This window comes from Caretta caretta, chromosome 6, assembly GCF_965140235.1.
Source record: "Caretta caretta isolate rCarCar2 chromosome 6, rCarCar1.hap1, whole genome shotgun sequence".
NCBI classification, from domain to species: domain Eukaryota; kingdom Metazoa; phylum Chordata; order Testudines; family Cheloniidae; genus Caretta; species Caretta caretta.
Genome location: NC_134211.1, coordinates 107,674,992 through 107,697,886, shown reverse-complemented (window position 1 = coordinate 107,697,886; position 22,895 = coordinate 107,674,992). Strand labels below are relative to the sequence as shown.

The following is a 22,895-nucleotide window of genomic DNA, read 5'->3' as shown; positions in this document are numbered from 1 at the left end:
CGGTTCTGGGGGAAGCTGGAGTGTGAACAAACCAAAGTAGCTGAGTGGGCAGAATGATCAGCTGAAATGCAACACTGCCCTTGGGTAGGAGCAATTCTAAGAGGGTGCTACCATTGTGCAGGCAGTACTGGGATATACCATTGGGGTGGCACCAGCTTTCCATTGCTGACTCTCCTGTCACTGATGTCAGAATGAGGAAAGGACTGTCCCTACCCCAGAGGAGTTTAGCATTCTTGTTCTAACAATGTCATCTCTGCCCATAGGTCTAACAGTGCACAAGCAGCCACAGTCCATCCACAGAGAGAGAGAGAGAGAGAGAGAGAGAGGAAGGAATGAGCAAGAGAGATTTGGAGCCCAACAGCAAAGACCAACACATCCCATTGTGCTGTGAGTGGGGTTTGCTGTCACACAACAGAGAGAGAGGAGAATGTTCTGCTTTTCTCTCAGCGTTATTCAGTCTGGGAGGTCTCTGGGGCAGGGATGGCTGGGATTTGTGTGGTGTAAGCGCACAACATGCTCAAGGCACTATCCCCATGATTTACACTGACCCCCCTGCTCCATCCTGCTACCCGCCGTCCGGGCCAGTGACACACAACAAACCTCCTCCCTAGGCCATGGAGAGAACAGGAAGCTCTACACTGCACACACATTACTTTTAATATCTGCAGCTCTGTATTAGGGCAAAGACTAGAAACAAATCTCATGCTTCAGGGCTTCAACTAGCACAAAAGGCCCCATGCAGCAGCTTGTTCAAGCCTCTGCTTGATCCAACATGGCTTTTCTCAGAGGGATGGAGGCCCCCTGCAACCTAAGAGAAACAGGACTGACAGAAGAACGCTGCAGAGATTTGGCACAACATCAATCCGCCAGCCTCCAGCCTGGGAAGCATCTACTCTCCCCTGTGGTGTTGGCTCCTAAGAAACTGTCAGGCCTGCAGGGCTGACCTGGATTTGAAACAGTTGGAAATGAAAGCCTGCCACCTGATGGAAGCAATGGGTAATGAGCACTGATCTGGCACAATCCAGATATAAAAAGAAAAGGAGGATTTGTGGCACCTTAGAGACTAACAAATTTATTTGGGCATAAGCTTTTGTGAGCTACAGCTCACTTCACCAAGTCCTCCTTTTCTTTTTGCGGATACAGACTAACATGGCTGCTACTCTGAATCCAGAGATAGTATTACTATTTTCCCTGTATTGGGACACTTTTCTTGCTTTTTCTTTCATTTTGAGTTTTGTGTGAAAAATTGGATAGGTGATAATAAGCTCGGGACTAGCAGCCTCTGGGGTTTATCATGGTTGTAAGGACAGCTCATACTCCGGAAATGTTTGCGCTAGGCTGACCAGATTGCAAGTGTCAAAAATCGGGACAGGAGGTGGGAGGTAATAGATGCCTATGTGAGAAAAAGAGGCAACAATTGGGACTGTCCCTATAAAATCAGGACATCTGGTCACCCTAGTTTGTGCTGTTGTTTGGCAAGGTATCCACAGCTCTATCAGCTCCTTCCATAGGCTCCCTGATGGTTCCATAACTCCTCTACCTCCGAGGCTTTCCGACTCTTCAACAGGTTCTTAGCGACAGACACCTGTGCTATTAATTTAGATGGAATATATAGGCCCAAAGAGCCAAAGGTGTCAATGTGACCCTGAAAATGTCCAACATTAAAGAGTGTTGGACAAGGTTTGGTATACAGAAACTTCAACCTGCTTAATATGCTAACCTGATACAGGCTCACCAATGATCTGAACAGAAGATAATCAGGTTCTTGTCCTGAAATCAGGCTACAGAATTCAACACAGAGAGTTCAATATTTTGTAAGGACCCTCAGGGGGAGTGGCAAGAACACTCATGCTGAGAACAAAGCAGAGATTTTTATTAAAGGAAAAAGTCATTAAAGCTCCAGACCTCAGAATTAAAAAGAAATAATAACATTCTAATAGTACCCATAGTAACATTCCTCACAAATGCTAATTAAACTAGCATATTAACACCCTTCTTGTAGACCTGGTGACAAGAGACACAGGACCAGCCTCGCCTCTGGCATGCTAGATGAGTCCAATGGTCCAAGTTCCTCAATGCCGAGATGGTGGAGAGCAGAGTCAGTGTTGAGTAACTAAGTTTTACTGCAAAAAATAAGCTGGTAGCTAAACAAAGGGGAACTAAAGATCTAAAAGAATAATTTCCATATGGTGGTTTGCCCTCTTTATAGAGTCTTGGCACTATCCTGAATATTCATGTCAGTGCCCAATCTTCCATGCCCAAATCACATTTCCTCACCCCCATAATCTTAGGGTACACTTATTCTACCTTACTCATACATATTAATGCCCATTATCTGATATCCTGTTACCTTTGGCCTGAACCGTTACTTCCATGTTCTTGTGGTGCACCTTGTTGTTATTAGTATGTTCCAGAATTGGTAAACACATTCAGTTTCCCAAAGTCTAAAAGGATAACCGGTAGGCCATTTATCTATGCCACAGGTTACAAACATTCATGCAAATTTGCTCTAGTTAATAATACAGGATCCAGGTTCCTGCATTACAGCCAAATATAATGATGTAATGTTTACAAAAATTATCCAGTACAAAAATATAAGCCATAATAATATAATCAAACCAGCAAATAAAGACAGGATATATAATATAGCAACCTAGCAGGTTAGCCCTATGGACTACAAGTACCATGGAAAACACATCATCATTGAACATAATTTTAGTCTTTAATTAAAGATACAGAAAAGAAGGAAGAACAGTTAAATCATTTGAAAAGTATTAAGTAAGGCTTTCATTTTAATAACATCCCTTGTTTCCTTTTCAAAGGAACTCCTTCCCTTGTTTGACAGTCTCGTAGATCAGTGGTTTCAATCTGGGGTCCACAAACTATGTCTAAGGGGTCTGTGAAAGGCTGTTGTTCCATAAAACAGTGGTTTTCAACCTGTGGTCTGTGGATCCCTGGTGGGTCTGCATACTATGTCGAAGATTTCCAAACTAATCTGCACCCTCATTTGAAATTTTTTAGGGGTCTGCAAAAGAAAAAAGGTTAAAAACCACAGTCTTAGATGGTATCAAAGATGGTAAAAAATGTCCTTTGGGGAGGGAGAGAAGAAGTTAGTTGCATTCGGCTGGAGCTGTTGTTGAAGGTGGGGAAGAAACACACAAAGGTCAAAGTCTCACCTCTTAGGTGGCATATGGGATTTAGCTGAAACTGGTGATGTCAACTGGTTCATTCTCTCTGGCTCAGTCTGCTCAAGACATCTTTCAGGATTAGAGAGAGAAAGTTCAGGGCCCTGGAGATGGTTGAGGTGACAACTGTGAAGAGAAGCTTGTTCCTTCTCTTGTCTTTCAGTCAGCCAGCAGCCCAGTAGCCTTTCCCACTCAAAGTCTCTTTTTGAGGATCATTAGGCGGAATCGCCCATCCCCTCATATTTTGTCCACAAATTAGGCCTAATTTCCAACACACCAATTTTGGTTCATTGACTTCCAGTCTCACACTGTTCTTGTTTATCAGGCATGATCTTAACGCAATTCTTGGAGTATATTACTAGGCCTTTTTGTTTAGACTAATTCCATCTTTTTCACCTTTTCCCGTCAACATTATTGGCTATTGCGTCACTTCTATGAACTGTTATTCACTTTTCACAGTTGAGGTCACAATTAGGGTATCTTTGTAGGCCCAATTATCACAACAACCCTCATCTGATAGGGCATCCAGACCTCTGCAATGTCCCCAGCTGGCCTTTAAGAAAAAAGGCATCTAGCTCAATCCCATATTAACCTCCAGCAATATACTTGGAGAGAAAGATAGAGTCCCTTTATTTGTCAGGGAGGAGCAATGCAGAAGCAGGGCTTGGAGCAACCTGAACACAGAAACAGAGCATAACCACAGGCACATGCATTGAGCAGCCAGTGAATTGCTGCCGTTGGGCTGAAGAGCAAGCCTGCTAGCTTCCTCAGCCAACCAGGTGGGGCAATCCATCACGTGGTCTAGTGGATGCATCCCAGCTGTGCTCATTAGGCTGGCAGGTGACTGAGCAAGTGCAACTGCAGGGCCTTATACCTGACTGCATGTGTACCTTAGGACATTACCGAAGACAGTAATGCTGTCGGAGTGATAGCATCAATGCGATAGAGCAGATTATCATGCCCTTATTTATGCTGAATAGTACCTTAGCCCGTGAGCTGTCCCACTGAAGTCAATGGGAACTCAGTGTAAGGGGCATTACAATCTGGCCCTACAGGAACAGATGGATGCTGTACCACATCACAGCTTGTCTTCTGCCCATCTTAATTGGAAGAGATAAAGAACACAGTTCAGCTCCAATTATCCTGAACTCCCTTTTATCCAAGACAGGGTCATGTTCCCCATCATCTATTAATTACCATCTATTTCTAAACAGTAGCGTTTTCCCAAGTAGTTCTTCCTTTAATTGAGATAGGCCATTTGGAAGCTAATCCAGCTGAGTGCTTTGTCAGGCATGGAGCATTGTCATATTACAATCTAGCTAATGTCAGTTGTAGAAGTAGGATATGGTAATGCTAAGACACAGCACAACTTTTGCTTCCACTGTGTGTTCACTGAGCAACATGGACTGGGATTGGAGAGAAGGACAGTGTGAAAGACAGAGTGAGAGACAGACAAGAAAGGAGGAAAGACTAGATATGGGCACATTTTTTGGCAAAAATGCCAAGTGAGCAATACCAAAATGTTTTACAAATTCATGGCAGTTTTGTCCAATTACTTTGGCTGAAAAAAACCCTAAAAAGAAAGTTCACAAAAAACTGAAATGCTTTATTGAAATTTTCAAAACGAAACGTTTCAATGTTTTGGTTCAAAACTTTTCATTTAGAAATTTACCTTCATTTTATTAAAAACCAAACACTTAAAAACATAAAAAAAGCTTGAAATCAAAACATTTTGTTCAACCCAATTTTTTTTTTTTAAACTTTTTTGAGTTGCCAAAAATTTTTTGTAAAAAATGCACTTTTTGCTCATTCTGAAACAATTATTTTAATCTACCGGTATTTTGGAATTGCCAATGAACCAGAAAATCCAGTATTTGCACAGGTCTAGGATAGACAATAGATGTAGCTTCTGATCCCCTCCCCTGCCATTAGTTTTCATATGCTGAATCATATTCACAGCAAAGATAACATGCACTATTGCAGTTTACAGCATGGATGGGGGAAATGATTTGGGTGCAATAAGAATGAACTCAAACTTTTACCCCCAAACTCAAACCAAAACTGCTGTACAATTCAACCAAGTGTTTGATTCATTGTTTAAGTGCTCATGTGCTTCTGAACTTATGCCCAATGGTTCCACTGAAATCAGTGAAAAATCTGGACCAGGATTTGGCTTTAGGTTTGTTTGTCATCATATGTAGCAGAGTGAGAGATGATATTCTTGTGGTTTTTCCAAGTCTGATGAGAACCAAGCAGTACCGGATTAAAAGTCTTCTTTTTGCAAAGCTTCCAGATCAACAAGATTCAAATAAACATCCACACTGAAACTCCTAAACTTCTCCACAGTAATTACGGGGTGGGCTAACAACATTTTCTAAATAGCACCCCTCAAAAGTGATTGCAAAAATCTCTAAAATCCGTGGGGAAACTCCACCACCATTTGACTCCATTGCTCCCCACTCCCATTATTTTTGGGACCCTTTTGTAATGATCCGTGGTTTCAATATGCACACTACGCCGTCCTTTGGTCTAAAGGTTCCTGTATCCATAATTGTAAAGCTCTGCCCTGGCACCAGCTGAAATTCAAACCTCTGAAGCAGTTTTGCCATCACCACTTTAGCCTCCATCTGTTAAGGAGAAAAGAAAACTCGAAATCAGCAGATGCAAATATTGCTTTGGCTGAAGAGATTTAAATTGAAGACACTGGGCAATTCTGTAAAATACAGAGATTTAAAACGATACAAGCTACGGTATTATTGTAACTCCATTAGGGAAAGAGCTTCCCCTGTGAGGGGTGTTCCTCAGTCACCTACAGTGTTCCCGAATTGGAGATACATTACAGACACAAAGATATGTCTGTTGGTTTAAGTTCTAGGTCTTACTTGGAGACGAGGGTACGGATCAATCCACTTTAATAAGTGGATTGCCAGTGCAGGTATAACTGCATTTAGATGAGCCCCATTAGCAGCATGGGAAACTGGAAAAACAGAAGATTCCACACAAGAGCTACAGAGCAGGGAACAAACAGCAAGGCCAGCTTCCCAGCACTGTCCACAAATGTGCATCACGACAGCCTTGGGGAGCCCAGCTCTAAGGGGAAGAAGCCAGGTCAGTAGCTTTGCCTCTATGCCTTTGGGCCTGTCTGGTTGCCTATTGCTTCAGCAACATGGCACAGCATGTACCAATGAAGCAACAGTTAAAATTTGTTAGCTTAACAAAGAGAAGTTTAATGGGTGATCTGACTGCACGGGGAACAAATATTTAATAATGAGCTCTTCAAACTATTAGAGAAAGGTCTGACACGATCCCATGGCTGGAAGTTGAAGCTAGACAAATTCAGATTGGAAATAAGGCATAAATTTGTAATGGTGAACGTGATTAACCATTAGAACAATTTACCAGGGGTTGTGGGGGATTCTCCATCACTGACCAGGAATTATTCTGGGGAAGTTCTATGGTCTGTGCTATACAGGAGGTAAGACTAGATGATCACAATGGTCCTTCCAGCCTTGGAATCTATGAAAAAGGTGGGATACACCAAAACTTCAGAAGCCTGCGTACCTGTGAAAATATCTGTCCAATACAGGAACGGGGTCCCAAAGAAAATGGAAAATAGGTAAAATATGGCCTATGAGGAAAAAAAAATTTTTTTACAACATTTATTCTGATGGCTGCACTGGGATGAGAGATACTGGTTTATAAGTCAAATATTTCATCACAACTGTAATTTTAATTGCTTAGCAATAACTTCTTTACACCTCTGACTCATTAAGGCACCATCTTCCTAACCTAACAGCAGAATAGCATCATACGTCTTTGTGCCCATTTCCTGTTATATGGGGGAAATGACACTGTAAACTCTTGGGGGCAGGGACGGTCATTCATTATATATTTGGACAGTGCCCAATGCAATGGGCCCCAATCTGATTTGGCCTTTGGGTGCTACTCCAGTCTAAATGTTAATAATAAATAATAATAATACCCTCCTTTGTAAAGTGCTTTGAGAACTGCAGATAAAAGCCTGCTGTATAAAACACAAAATTATTATTATTAATAATAATAATGCTTGGATTTGCATCTGAGCATAAAGCTACAATAATAAACATATTTTCCCTGTTAAAGCTCTTACCATAATGGTTACTCAGTACGTTTTGGTAACATGGTAGTAAAATATACTCACTTTGGTGCATCTTTGCTAAATCGGTCAGGATTAAAGGTCAGTGGGTCCTTGAAAAACTTTTCCAGCCTTCCCATGACATATGTGCTGAACTGCCAATAAAATGTGTGTTTGCATTATTTATGAGATGCACACTACTAAAGCCTCTCTGATGGCTCACAAGGACAAAAATAATTCTGTTTGTCTCTAACTAAACACTTTGCATCACCCTCCCCATCACTGGATCTGACGTACTGCCATGAACTGGGTCCAAAAGCCCCATTCACACCTTACTCTTTTGGTCTTCAGTGCCCAATTCTCTGCTGCCGTAACTCCCCTGAAGTCAATGAACTATGCCAACAAGGAATTCTGGCTCTGCAGTGTCTAACTCCATTGTGTGTGGACCTATAACCTGATACGTTTTGGATGCAGCCATCAAACTCACAAAGAGAGTAGTGTTTGCTGGAATTCTGATGCCTTCAATGACATTTTCCTTTCCTGTCCAACGTATGGTCCCTGAAACAGGAGGGTATAATCGGAGGGATTCTTTGAGAACCTGTGTCAGCACAGAGGAACAAAGAGTTAATTATTACAACATGGGGAGAAGAGAGATGATGTCAATTCTTCCCCCATAGCCTTTCCAATCAGGTCATTGATCTGGAGGGTGAACAATATAAGTAAGGCTGTAGCTAGAGAAGCTGATGGCTAGCAAGGCAGGACAGCTAAATACATATACTTCTGCCCTTCTTACTGCCTTGTGTATAAGGAGAACACTGTGAAAAAAAAACCCCACAGCAGCTAGACAAAGAGCCCAGGTCAACTGCCTTGGGCTTGTGGGGTTTGCACCACAGTGCTAAAAATGGCAGTATAAAGTCTATTACTACTCAGGTTGGAGCTCAGGCTCTGACACCAGGTCAGTCACCCCAAGTCAGACTCTCTGGGGTGGAGTTCCAGACTACAAACCCATGTTGTCAAAATAATGGCAGAGATTCACTTGAAACATATAGTGAATGAGAAACCTAGTTCTATGCTCCGATAATAATTAAACTAAGCAGGCAAGGATTTCTGTGCCATTTCAGAGTGAAAACCCAAGAACATCTTTTCTCCCAAGGTTATGCTACCCTGAAAGCTCAGAATAGCTAGGACAAACACTGTCAGAATTGATCGTTGCTTTTGATTGTATAAAACGAAACCAGTTCAGAGTCCCCTAAAGGCTGTGCTATGACATGGCAAAAGTGCTGCAAAACAACGCCAACTGCCCTTTGGCCTCATTCTCCTACTGTACCTGTGACAAGTACTCCAGCTTCCCAAGATCTTCATAGTCAATGTCCCTCTTGGCTCCAATAACCTCATCCACTTCAGCATGAAGTCTAGAGGTATAATGAAGGAGAAGCTGTAGTTACCGACATCCATTTCCTGCTAGGCCAGGTGAACGCTCTTTTTTTTTTTTTTTTTTTAACTGTCCTAATATTGAGCCTGACCTTGCCTTCCTCCCTCAGACAAAATGCCTATTGATTCCAAAGGCTGACTGCCTGAGCAAATATTCCAGGATCAGTACCACGGCAGTATTCATAAAGCATAATACAATCAAATGTGATAAATCCCATCTGCAGACCAGACCGGCTTTGTATAAAGGCTTCTAAATAAATTACTTAAATAGAATTGAAAAATCTCAGTTCCATGTTTTTTATTTTACAAGTGTGAAATTGCATTAAATATTATTTATTTTGGAACACAGGTTAGGATTTATTATGAATAAATACTGGTTATTTAATAGTCCTTATAATTATTATGGGGCACAAGAGTCAGAGAGCAGTCCTGGCAAACTAAGCATGGAGTGTACATACCTTTCTAGTATTTCAGGTTGCCGTCCCAGTTCCATTATTGTAAATGATAACTGATTAGCAGTTGTCTCATGACCTAAAAATATTGAGAATCTATTTAAAAAGCAACACTGAAAAAATTACTATTCTATACAAAATTAATGGTACCAATACAACTGTGACCACAAAACCAGAGGCCAGATTGAGGCCTCTTAAAAAAAAAAAAAAGGCCCCAAATGCTTAATTTTAATACTGTGCTAGGCAATAAATGAATGAATGAAATCATATAAATGTTGAGATCTGCATGTAAGAGGCCTTCAACAATAAAAACCGCAAACAGATTAAGCTGCAGATCAAGCCTATTATTTCTTGTCCTACTTTCAGTGGATACGGAGAAGAACAGATCTCCATCTTCTTTAAAACAGTCCTTAACATTTCCGAAGAGTATCAGGTTCCCCCTCAATCTTTTCTCTCAAGAATACACATACCAGGTTTTAAATCTTCCCCATAGTTCAGGTTTACCAAACCTTTTACCATATTTGTTGCTCTTTTCTGGACTCTTCAATTTGTCCATATCTTTCCAGAAGTATGGTGCCCAGAACTGGACACACTACGCCACATCCGTGATGAGTACAGCAGAACAATTACCTTCCGTGTCTTACATAAGGCACTCCTATTATTACATCCCAGAATGATATTAGCCTTATAACACTGTTGTCTCACATTTAATTTGTGATCGACTAGAAGCCCCAGAGCCCTTTTCAGCAGTACTACTTCCTAGCCAGTTACTCCCCGTTGTGTGTTTGTGCATTTGATTTTGCCTTCCTATGTGTAGTAATTTTGCACTTGTCTTTATTGATTTGCATCTGGTTGATTCCAGACCAATTTGTCAAGGTCTTTTTGAATTCTAATCCTGTCCTCCAAAGTGCTAGCAATACCCCCCAGCTTGGCATCATTCTTAATTTTATAAGCACACTCTCCACTCCATTATCCAAGTCATTAATGAAAATATTGACTAGTTTTGGATGAAGAACAGACCCCTGAAGGACCCCATTAGATGTGTCCTCCCAGTTTGATAGAAAACCATTGATAACTATTCTTCGAGTACATTTTTTTCAACACAGTGTGCCCCCACTTTATAGGGATTGCATTTAGACCACATTTCCCTTAATGTCTTTTAGCTGCTTTCAATGAGATCTAGGGGAGGAGACAGCATCATGAGACTAACCAGCTCTTTGCAGACCACCATCAAGTGCTGCTCTGTGGACCACAGTTTGGGAGCCACTGGTCCAGATAGTCTTTGCTTATGTTTATCTGATGAGTGGGAGGGTTAAACGTCATTTTCTTATTTCTCACTCCAGATCTCACTCAAACTGGTTTTACACCACTATAACTTGCAATGGAGTTACTCCTGACCTACACCTGTGTCAGAGAGAGAATCAAGCCCTTAGTAACTCTCATGGTAGACCCCCTGGGAACGTGTACTCTTTTCAATAGCTTCCCACATTATGTGTCAGAGTAATAAAGTAACTATCATACAAACCAGCAATGAAGAAAGTGACAAAGTTATCCAGAATAGTTTCATCATCTCTAGTCTCCTCCTGAGCTGCTGGGATAGGAAACAAAGTAGTTATAAAAGTTCACTTTGCCCCTTTAACAACATTTTGGGGACAATGGGGGTGGAAGGGAGGGGGGCTAGAAGGGATGGGGAGGCTCAGTGGTGACCTGGAACCCAAGTTCTGATTCCAAATGTAAAAAGAGGTATATGTTAAACTCAGAAAGGGGCAAAATCTCCAGGACAAGGTCCCACTTGTAAACAAACCCTTGTTTGGATCTTCAGCTTGAAAGAAACATTCCTGAACATGTTAGAAAGGTCTGTAATTCAAAGTTCAGATCCAGAAGTGAATCCCCAAATTTTGGGTGTGTTTGGATCCACTGTTTAACCCTGCAAAACAACTCACAGAATAATGAAATCAGAGAAAGTTGAGTTTCCTACCATCCCCTTTCAGGATCTGTGTAAGAATATCTTGTGGGACTTCCTCCCCATTCTGGATGGCCTCTTGCCTCTGCTCAATGCATTCCTTTCCTACACGGCGCAGCAGTCTCACACTTTCCCGGACCTCCTTTATCAATTTTTGTTTTCCTGGCATGTACTGAATATAAAATGCACTTGGTCATTTTACTAGCTTTGCAGAATAAACCAAAGAGGTGTAGAGACTAGGGCTGGTCAAAACTGTTTTAAATAAAAAACTGGGTTTGATTAAATGAAATTTTTTGCTAAAAAATATTTGTTCTCCATGGAAAAATTAGATTTTTGTGTTGAAAGACCAAATGCTTGAACACTGAAATATTTCAATTTGGATATGCTGCCGTAGCACCTCACAGCAGCTGTAATTCAGTTCAGCTGCCTCATGCACCATGGCCAAGGACTCCCAGGAAGTATCAAAATGCACCCTCTCCTGCATCATGGGAGATGTAGTCTAACCAGGGTGTCTGACCTATAGAGGCGAATGGGAGCACAAGGCATCTGAACTACAACTCCCATGAGACACTGTGGCAGCATTTTCAAATCAAAATATTTCGGTTTTCAGTTGAAAAGTTTTGGTATATGAATTTTTGCTTAAAAAAAAGAAAAACAAACACGTTCACAGGAAGAAAACCCTTTTTCTAACCAGCTCTAGTAAAGACCATGATCCTTTTTTCAGATACATTTATGTTTCTATTCAGAGAGAGAGAGAGAAGATAAGAAAATATTTTGTTCAGTGCACGAGTTTCTTAAATTGCTACTGAAATTTTATTTCAAAGAGAGAAGAAAGGAAAGACACAGGAACCATTTCAATCTGTTGATCCTTTTTCTATTGCGAAAGGGCCAAAACACACAACCCCAGCCCACTGTGCTCACCAGTCAATATGCATGCAGTGACTACAGCTTCACTCTGAAGAGAGCATTAACTTAAGTGAGATGTGTACGGACCTGCACAAATGGGACACGTATCTCGTTCATTCCTTTCATGACCATGGACACAGCATGTGGGAAAGGTGTCTGATCATCCTGCAGCGTGTTTAATTCTATGCCAAAGGCCACCTGAGGATATTGAGAGAAAGAGGCAGCTATTTGCTGATTAAACCCTTCTGCTTATTGCATCTATAATTAAAAAACACATGAATAGACCCATGCCCTGTTCCTATATCATGCTAGTACCTAAGGGTTACATTCTACCTTTAGACACAGCCCTGAGCAAAGGGTGGTATCTAAAGCCCAGAAGCAGCCCCTGGGAGAGAGAGAGGCTCAGAGACACCGCTCTGTGTCACACTACTTACCCAACGGGGGTAGTCATTTACTGCTCCCTTCTACCAACCTCGTGCTGACTCCTGCAGAGAGGGTGCAGCCATGGCAAGTTTTTGTTGATGCATAATGGCCATGAAACACTATACACACACATATGAATTAAACACTGACATGTTCCTTTGAGATTGGAGGAGAGGGAGAAGAAGACACAGACCTGGAGAGCTCTCAGGCTATGTCTAGACTGCAGGCGTGATCTGCAGCTTGGGTACACCAAAGTTAGTACACCAAAAACGGCAACGTAGGCTTCAGCATGGGCTGTACAAGCCCATCTGGGACTCTGGGTATGCACTCATGCTGCTAGTCCACACTGAATTCCTGCTACTTTTAGCGTGCTAGCTAGATGAAAGCTAGCACTGGTATGGCTACATGAGGTGCAAATCACACCTCCAATTGCACAGTACACACAGCCTGAGGGTAACAGCCCCTGAGCAAAATTTTCAAAACATGCCGAAGTCCTATTTCCAAAGCACATAAGTCACTTAGGGGCTTCTAAAGTGGGACTTAAAACACTTTTGAAAATGTTTCCCCTCCGTCCCTTACTGCAGATCAGATTCTGCCACCCTTGGGCAGGTTGAGTGGTAACTTATTCCGCGAGTAGTTATCTTCCTCCATACTGATGTCAGTGGGTCTAGTTATGGAGTACGCTACACTCTACCTGTGTAGGGGTGGTACACTCTCACCCTGAATTAGACTGGCATTCAGGGGAAAGTTTTCTGTTTCATAGCTACAGCCCCTTGATTTTGGTCTAGGTATCTGCACTATAACTTTTCTGTCACTTACAGTGAAAAAAGGATGTCAGACAGTCTGTACCTTTGCAAGAACATCCAGAGTCACTCGGCTCATCATGCTCATGATGTCCACTTCAGTTTTTCCATCTGCTTTTTCCTCTAGCTTCTCCATCAGCTCCTCTACTTTTTCATTAAAGGTTTCCATCAAACCAATCAGGTAGCTGGACAATTAAAAAAAAATATTAGTGATGGGGCATCTTTGTTCAGAGAAAAATTATCTTCGCTTATTTTACAAAGGAAAATTTAGAGAATAAAAATTTTTCAAATGATATTTTAAATCCTAAACTAGTTACATACATTTTTCCAAATTAAAGAAAACACCTGGTATAATCACTTGCTTAAGCACAATAGAACGAGCTAAATTCTGCTTGCACTACTTCTGTGGAATTCAATCCTGCCAGAGATAAGAATAACCACAGAATGAATCACTTTCAGAGCAAAGGGCTTGATTCAAAGCCCACTGAGGTCAATGGAAAGACTCCCACTGACTCCAGTGGGCTTTGGATCAGATCTGAAATGAAACATAATGCCTAGATTTAGCTTACCTTTCCCTCTGAGCATAGGCACTGAATTTTGTTTTTCCTGGGGTGCTCCACCCTTGCTCCGCTCTGAGGTCCCGCCCCTACTCTGCCTCTTCCCACCCTGCTCTGCCCCCTCTCGAGGCCCCTGCCACCCATTGCTCTCCACCCTCCCCCATACACCTCCCACCAGCTGCCAAACAGCTGTGGCTGGTGGGTGCTAAGCACCCACTATTTCTTTTCCATGGGTGCCTGAGCCCCAGAGCACCCACGGAGTCGGTGCCAATGCCTTTAAGTACAGACACATGAGGAAAACTAAACAAAAACCCTACACAATACTAAAGATGTTTCTCCTAAAGACTGGAAGCAAAGGAGTCAAGTGGTATTTGAAGTCACTCTTTAGATCCTTGAGAGGCGCTCAGATAGGACGTATGGCGTCATCACTAGATGTCTAGATAGATAGCTCTGCAAAACCTGCTGCTGCTACTAGTGTCATTGAGTGTATATGGATGTAAGTGGGAGAACCAAATTAGTCTCTATTTACTGTACGTACAATACGGCCAAGTTATGGTTGCCATGAGAACAATGCATTCAACTTTAGATAAAATGAGAACTATCCACTGAATGACTGCAGTTATTTCTAAATTGAAAATAATTGGGGAAGGGGGAGAAATACCTGACACATTTTAATAACTCCCCTCTGGAGACAATAGGGAGCTAATCTCAGATATAGATTTGCCTTACGTTCGGCTGAAAGCTGGATCCATAATTCTCCGTTGCTTGTACCAGTGATCATGGTTAAGATCAGTCACTAAGCCATTCCCTAAAAATCTAACAAAAAGATGAGGATTAAGGAAAAGAAAAAGTTTCTGGCAAGGGATTTGATATGAAGTTTTCAATTCTTTCAAGCCACATGTATAGCAGCCTTTCCGCATCTGCCTGAGCTCTCATTAGCCTACTCGGTTTTATATTAGGGAAATATATTATAATTTCGAATTATAAATATGTTCTTTTCTCAGGAAGCACCAAGTTGGTCCAAGCACATTATTCCACTCATGCCACTGAAGGAGGAAATGACTTTAAAAGACAGCTGGATTTGTAGAGTGCCTAGCACAACAGGACCTTGATCCATGACTGAAGGGTCCTAGATACTACCACGTGCAAAATCATAAATAATCATATCTGAAGGTCCACATTATATGTTTCAGGTTTCAGAGTAGCAGCCGTGTTAGTCTGTATTTGCAAAAAGAAAAGGAGTACTTGTGGCACCTTAGAGACTAACCAATTTATTTGAGCATAAGCTTTCGTGAGCTACAGCTCACTTCATCGGATGCATTCAGTGGAAAATACAGCGAGGAGATTTATATACACACAGAACATGAAAAAATGGGTGTTTATCATACATATATTTCCCCATGTTTATTCTCCCCTCCCCCCCCCCACTGTTCCTCAGACGTTCACTACAAAAGGTTTTCTTCCTCCCTCTCCCCCGCTCTCCTGCTGGTAATAGCTCATCTTAAGTAATCACTCTCCTTACAGTGTGTATGATAAACACCCATTTTTTCATGTTCTGTGTGTAGATAAATCTCCTCACTGTATTTTCCACTGAATGCATCCAATGAAGTGAGCTGTAGCTCACGAAAGCTTATGCTCAAATAAATTGGTTAGTCTCTAAAGTGCCACAAGTCCTCCTTTTCTTTTTTCATTATATGTTTCAGTAGATCATGCTAGCAGGGCAGGATAATTTCCCCCTCTCTGATGAAAACCAGCAGCTGAATACCCCCATGCACAATGGAATGATTCAATCATGTAAAGGGCAACCAGTGATTGATTTATTTTTTAAAATAGTCTTGTGCAAAGTTTCATCTGCTTTGGGTTTAACTCATAGGAGCCCAACTGTTCTGAGGCTAGGTGCATATCCCACAGGGGAGGGATGTGAAAGATAAAGGACTTCCATGCATACTCTCCATTGTTCCACTAGGAAGACACTTGATTCTGTTTGAGTCTCATCAAGTTAATATAATGGGTGCCTTGTGCCCAGTTGTGACTGGAGTTTAGCCATAGATCCCAATTTAAAGTCAAATCCAGAATCGATCAAAGCAAATTGAATCCCTTCCTCCCGTTTTATTCATTTCTAAATTTGTTTTAAGCACACAATGCTTTGATTGGAGTTGGCCTACCTCACGCCAAATAGAGCATAGAGTTTGCCATATGTTATTCCATCCTTCGGGTACTGTGGTATCATCAGGAACTCCTAAAATGAAATCCCACAGTCAGCAAATATAAAGTGCAATTCGTTTCCCAAGTAGACTGTAAAGAGCCATTCGAGCATTCAATACTTTCTTTGTTTTATCAAAAGTCCACAGGCTCCACGAATCACACCAACTTGCCACGTGAACTATTAGGAAGGAACACATTTGTCTGCCAGAGTTATTTTAGAAGGTTTGGCTCCCTCATTTGTACACTTACAGAATTTAAGGCTTCTCTGCAGGCCTAGCCCTAGAACACCTTTCCTCCCAGGATCTGAAACTGCCTTACAAAAGTTGCTCAAATCTCACATCACTATTATTCCTATGATTCAGAAGGGGAAACTGAGGCATCTAGCGGTTAGTGGACTAGTTTTTGGAAGTGTTGAGCACCTGCAGCTCCCATTGACTGCAGTAAGTGCTGCGGGATCCACTATCCTGTAAAGCGATGTCACAAGTGGCTTAAATCAAGGCAACAGTAAAGTCAAATGGTACAGCAAGAACTAGAACCTCTGGCTCCTAACCTCATACTCCAAACACTGCACATTTGAATGAAATGAAACACCCTTTCATTTTCTAGGAGGACGGATGGCTGGGTAGATGGATAGGATGATTCCAGTCAGATGATTTATACGGTACCTTTACTCCTTCTGGACTTAGAACCATTAGCGAGACTCTGTGAAAAGCATTAAAACGCACAATGGGGCCATACTCCTCTGCCCTACAACAGAAAGGAAGGAGAAGAATTATGGTGCAAAATAACACATTAGTCATGTGTGAAATGAAAACACCCTCAAAGGAACACAACACAGTGTAATGTGCATTGCTACCGTCACACCTAGGCAAAGCACTTACAGCAAGACCTGACTCTGTCACTGACTTGCTGAGTGCCCCTGGGCAAATCACTTACTCTCCTCGTGCCTCAGTTTCCCAATTTGCGATATAGGGTTAATGATGCCAGCATGTCCCCCTCTCCTGTGTAACACTGGGTGGCGGTGTGGTCCAATAAAATAAAAGTTATTGAGATATAACAACTTGCCATTGTATGAAGACATCAAGTGCCAGCTCATTTTTCTTTAGCATCCTCCAGACGATTGGCAGGTGTCCCAGTAAAAAGCTGGAGAAAACAAAACTAGATCTTAGTCTAATCCTAAGGCTGAAACACTACTCTCTGTCCATAGGACTCAAGTGGACGGAATGAAATATGGGAGATAGATTTAAAGGCTGGAAGGGACTTGGCAGAATGTGTTGGTTCAGCTCCCAGAACGTGCAGGTCTTCATGAGGCAGGGAACATTGCCATTAACTTTGCTGTGCGAACTGACACAAGTTAGACCTTACGTATCAATTTCTCCATTTGTAATAATGGCGATCACGTTTATTTGCCTTTGAAAAGTGCTTTAAATCTTCATTTGAGGACAAGAGTAGATCATGTTAATGAGTGTGTATTTTTAGACACATTGATCTCATGTGGCTTGTAAGCTTTTGTAGAACTTAGTCACATTGTTCTGGTTTCCGTTGATGTGCTGTCTGCATTGCTTGTATTTTCTTTCCTTTTAAGAAAGCACACCCACAACCCATAGCTCCTCCTAAAAGGCACATTCCCCACCACCCCCTTCCCAGATGTTTACAAGGCAAGACTCCCTCAAGTGTTCTGCAGAGTTCTCTGCATTCTGTAGGAAGGTCTGTGAACAGAGACTGAGCACAAAGACTCTGCTGTTCTGTAAAATGAGACAGTCTTTTGTCTGTGTAAGAATCTGAGATGTTTGGGATTACAGGTGGTAACTGTCTTGGCATCAGTGACAAAGGGACCCAGTGCCTTCAGTCTAATATTCCTGAATCCATGCTGTAGTTGTTATACAATTGTATGTACAGAAGAGAGAATGTGGGCCCAACTCTGAACTTCTTTACACCATGGTAACTCAGTCAGTGGTGTTACAGTGATGTAAGTATGATTAGAATTGGCCCCTCTCTGTCTACATGTTCTGGTTTGTTCAAATTATGAAATAAAGAGGAAAAATTAGAAGAGAAAGTACTGGCTAATATGGAAATTACATAAACAAATAAAAGGCGTTGATCCATCAAATGCATCAGCTTTATTTAAAACCCATGTGTCAATTCCTTTAGAGGCGAGTTGAGAATTCCCACTGACTTTGTATACATCTGAAGTAGGATCTGGCTCAGCAGCTTCCTACTCCAATTTCTCAAAAAGCCAACAAGCTGTGCTTAAGGGGATCAGTTTTCCAAATGAGACACAGATAGCTGCACTGTTGTTCTTGTTAAAGTAAACAAGTTATGATAAAAAAAACCCCACAGGTTCCCTTTCTTTATGCTAGATTCTTTTAGTTACTTAAAAATGTCAAGCATTTAACAAAATTACCCAACCATTTATAACAAACCCTTTTAACCCTTTGTGTGTGTGAGTCAGTGGAGTTCCCTTCTAGTAACTGGCCCAAAAAGGACAGGATCCCTCCTGCTAACGGTTAGCTAAAGAAATTCTCCTTTAGCTGAGGTATCAGAAACCTGTGTGTTTTGAGCATAAAGGAGCAAGGTTGTAGCCCTGACTCCCCTTGTGCATGTCTCATTTGTTGACTGTCGTTGTTGTCCTCACCACAAATATTTTTCTTCAAATTTCCCACCAGTGCAAGCCCGCCAGTGCCAGAGCCACTGGTGGCAACAATGGTGGGAATGCTTGTATACACTGGCTGCTAGTGGTTTAATTCACTATGACAGAGGAAAGATGGCCAAATGGTTAGTGCACTAGCCCGGTACTTATGACAGCTGGTTTCAATTCCCTGCTCTGTCAAAAACATTCTGTGTCACCTTAGACAAGTCACTTTGTTGCTCTGTCTCAGCTCCCCATTGGTAAAATTCGTATGAGAAGAACAATGTTAAAAGCGTGTGAAGGGCTCACCACAGTGATAAGAGCCCTGCAAAGCTTACCATAGACAGTATTGTCCAGCTGTGTTTAAAGCAGTTCTAGCTGTTGGAATACTGGTGGCAAAGATGGCCTGTCTACACTCATGCTCCCACTGTTTGAGCAGCACCGGTGCTTGAGAAAGGTCTAGTACAGGCAAGGCCACTGTCTGAATCTTCCCCTATGTATGCTCTGGCCCAGTGGCTGGCTGATGGGGACAGAACATGCCAATGGTCCTACTCTAGATCACTTCCCCACCCCCACCCCCACGAACCCTCCCATGGAAAGGACAGCACCATATTTTCTTCCACTTATGCTTTTTTTTCCAATGGGACACTTGGTGGGACTCAACACATAAAGTTAAGCATGTGCAGAAGGGTTTGCAGGATCAGGGCCTAAGATAATACAGACCATATATTCTTCACTCAGGCCACTGGCATATTTTTTTAGAGGCTGTCGGTGCCATGCTAATTAACACAGAGAGCACTGTGTGGCCCTAAATGACTAAACCAGCATACCTGAGTCACACATCTGCCTCATTTCACACCCCTGTGTCATTTCAAGTCCATTGTTTTCCAGGGCTCTGCAGTGATTCTTGGAGTGCAGAGGATTCTTTGCAGAAGTCCCTGACTCCAGTTGGAGCTGTGTGTGTGAGGGGGTTCAGCATCTCATAGGACTGGGCTCTTAAAAATGGTTTCCTTTATCACACGAACAAAGATTCAGATCAAAGGACTACAAGGGGACTAGAACACTCATTAAACTCCTGGATTCCTGACACCTATTGTGCACCACGCTGATACCTTTGCTCAGGTTGGGATGTATCGGCATGTGACAATTATCCAAAAAATGTCCGTTTAGAAAGACATCTATTTTTCCATGTTTCCCTTTAGAATCCTCATGTGAAATAAGCCTTTGACGGGATAACCAAAGTTGTGAGCCGTTCAAGTGAGAAAAATGGCACAAAACCCCAATGCAAGGATCGCTTTCACACCTATTCAGCGGAATGTTTTAATTTAAAAGTGCTCATAAATGAAGGCTCAGAGCACCTTAAACCATTTACCCACCATTTCTATTCTAAAGTATACAAGAGGGCATCAAGACCAAATAAAGCTGATACTAGGAGCCACACAAATGTCAACAGAATGCATAATACAGCCGTGCTGGAAATTAAAAAGGGATATGGAGATCACAAGCCTTATGCTGAAGGATCCTACCTGGGCTGATCGCTGAAAATCAAACCAAAAATCCTTAAGGAGAAACAGACAAATAAACAACCCAAAACTTACCTTACATGGTGCCACAGGCCTGGAAAGCCATTTTGATCTAACTACCAACAGGACTAGAGCTGGCATATCCCTAATATTAATTTGTAGACTCTGAACAGAAAGACATGATAACTGCAGTTACACAACCAAACCTGATATCCTGGCCTGGCTGCTTATGCAACAGAATGCAATTCCTGTGTCTGCTCACATACTGGTATGTCCCCAGTTTACTAGGGCACACAGGCCCAAAGCTAAGGTGAAATAAGCAGCCTCAATAGCGCTACATGAGCTGTTTCTCCTCGCTGCAGCAAAGCCACTTTGGTGCTTCAGGTCTCTTTACCGCTGTCCATATCTGTTGACCCGTGGTTTTTTGCCAAACCAGAATGCCTACGCTGTATCGAAGCGGGTGAAATTATTGTCAGCTGATGTGGTCCAAACATCCTGATATGACCACGGGGGGTGGGGGGGGGGGTTGTGGCCAGCAGGGTCAGTTTAAAGACAGTGTACTGACAGAAACAGAGCTTCAAACGTAACTGGTGCGCTAGCCCCGAGATGGATCCCAACCCCCGCTCCGGGACTGCCAGAGCCCAAATCCTACAAATGCAACGCAAAGCCAAACCCTCCAGGTAAAAGATTCAAAGTGCCTCTAAACAGGCTTTTACCTCCTCCAGCATAAAAGGAGAAATCCTGACCTCATTCAAGTCAATGGCAAAGCTCCCACTGACTATGCCGGAGCCAGTTCTGCACCCGAAGCGGGTCAGGCCAGCACGCCTGCTCCGCAATACCAGCAAGGTCACAGGCAGCCCTCCTGGAGGGAGAGCAGCCCCCTCCCCTTGTTCCTCATTGGGCCATGCTGGCATTAGCAGGGCAGCAGATGGGCCCCGATGCACCCAGGCTGGTGAAAAGGGAGAACCTGCCACCCCCAGGGGACCAGGCACTGGGGTGGCGCTATTGAGATGCCTGAAACAGCAAGATCCTTGCCTCCCCCCGAGCCCCTGTCCCTCCCCGGGGGCTGGCTGCTGGCCTCCCCCTCACCTCGCTCTCGGGGCGCCGGGGATGTGATCGTACTTCGCGTGGATGGCTCGCACGTAGCAGCAGTAAAGTCCGAAGGCCAGGAGGCAAAGCGAGAGCAAGAGGAGCAGCAGGGCCCCCAGCCCCTCCATAGCCGCGGCTAGATCGCTGGGCAGCCCCCGCCCGCCTCTCCGCTCGGCTCGGCCCGGCCGGACGGGTTTCCGACTCCCTGCCGGGGCCCTGCCCTTCAGGCGGAAAGCGCCGCAAGGCTGGGCTTAAAGAGACAGGGCAGCCCTGCCGCGCCTCCCCCGGCACGCCCAGGTCCGCCCGCGGCTCTTCGGCCTCCCCGGGCTGGGCCCTGCAAAGCCAAGGAGTCTGTAACAGCCTGTACCCAACCCGGCCCAAGTCCCCCCGGGGGAGCCTTGCTGCTCTTCTCGCCAGAGGGGAACCAGAAAGTTAATAATCACCCAAGGGAGCTGTCAGCACAGGGCCAATTCCACGGAAGGGACACAGGGAGGTGAAACTCGTGTGTTACAAAGAAACGCTGGACTTTCTTCCCCTTAGATTACATAACCTGGTTCAAAAATCACAAGTAACACCCTTCCGCCCCATCACCAGCTTGGCCTAAAACAGCTTTAATTTCTAAAATCAAGATTTTTTTAAAACAAATATATATATATATATATATAGGTTTCAGAGTAACAGCCCTGTCAGTCTGTATTCGCAAAAAGAAAAGGAGGACTTGTGGCACCTTAGAGACTAACCAATTTATTTGAGCATGAGCTTTCGTGAGCTACAGCTCACTTCATGGGATGGCCCAACTTGATTGTCATGCACATTATGTGGAGAGTTGTCACTTTGGATGGGCTATCACCAGCAGGAGAGTGAATTTGTGTGTGGGGGGGTGGAGGGCGAGAAAACCTGGATTTGTGCTGGAAATGGCCCAACTTGATGATCACTTTAGATAAGCTATTACCAGCAGGACAGTGGGGTGGGAGGAGGTATTGTTTCATATTCTCTGTGTGTATATAAAGTCTGCTGCAGTTTCCACGGTATGCATCCGATGAAGTGAGCTGTAGCTCACGAAAGCTCATGCTCAAATAAATTGGTTAGTCTCTAAGGTGCCACAAGTACTCCTTTTCTTTTTATATATATATATATATGGTTCTTTATGTTTGCCTTCTGATTTGTGAACTCTGAGATCCCACGCGGGTCATGTTTACAAGCTCTTCATCGCAAGCATAAGAGGAGAAATGTATTTTTTCTTTTTAATTAACATCTGAGATTTTGCACAATTCACAAGACTGCAGGAGCTGGGGCGTTAAGGGAAAACAACACCCAGTACTGTGCAACTCGTGATAAATCCTGAGAGTTGGCAACCGGGAAACAGTCACCTGATATTTCGTTGTTATGATGTTGGCTGACTTTTTGGGCATTCATTTCCCACATCTTGGACAGCAAAGCTCAAAGGGGAAAAGTATAATGTGCCTTTAAAAATAAATGTAAACTCATCTAGGACCACAAATACTAAAATGTCTTAATCAGAATCATTTAAGATTATTGCATGACATCACTACAAGGCAGAGCTATGGTTTTCTGGTTTTCTTAACTTTGCATTTCTTAAACACAGAAGTATTAA

At 42.9% G+C, this 22,895-nt stretch overlaps 1 protein-coding gene across 6 annotated transcripts; it reads right to left on the bottom strand.

Annotated features, from left to right (window-relative positions):
* Positions 1-1,852: 1,852 nt before the first annotated feature.
* Positions 1,853-21,633, bottom strand: CYP46A1 (cytochrome P450 family 46 subfamily A member 1). Of its 6 annotated transcripts, none has more exons than XM_048855479.2 (15): positions 21,314-21,632; positions 17,105-17,182; positions 16,705-16,786; positions 16,000-16,073; positions 14,564-14,650; positions 13,324-13,462; positions 12,139-12,249; positions 11,161-11,317; positions 10,708-10,773; positions 9,189-9,261; positions 8,627-8,711; positions 7,787-7,897; positions 7,366-7,454; positions 6,747-6,813; positions 1,853-5,812 (listed from the first exon to the last, which is right to left on the bottom strand). In XM_048855479.2, exons 1-15 carry the CDS (start codon positions 21,406-21,408, stop codon positions 5,651-5,653), a joined length of 1,476 nt encoding a protein of 491 aa, XP_048711436.1. In that variant the 5' UTR covers positions 21,409-21,632; the 3' UTR covers positions 1,853-5,650. The 6 variants fall into 6 exon arrangements, with proteins under 6 accessions (XP_048711436.1, XP_048711434.1, XP_048711435.1 ...); XM_048855477.2 differs by having other exon boundaries at positions 21,281-21,630; XM_048855478.2 differs by having other exon boundaries at positions 10,708-10,770; positions 21,281-21,627.
* Between the last annotated feature and the right edge of the window lie 1,262 nt (positions 21,634-22,895).

Bases quoted from the DNA above. Each gene is read 5' to 3' on its own strand.
- CYP46A1 (XM_048855477.2), bottom strand. From the start codon at position 21,408: ATGGAGGGGCTGGGGGCCCTGCTGCTCCTCTTGCTCTCGCTTTGCCTC. The intron at 10,774-11,160 runs GTAGGAAACTCA...TTCCTATCCCAG, and splicing joins ACAGATCCTGAAAGGGGATG to CAGCTCAGGAGGAGACTAGA. The intron at 5,813-6,746 runs GTACGCAGGCTT...TCTCCTTAACAG, and splicing joins TTGGACAGATATTTTCACAG to ATGGAGGCTAAAGTGGTGAT.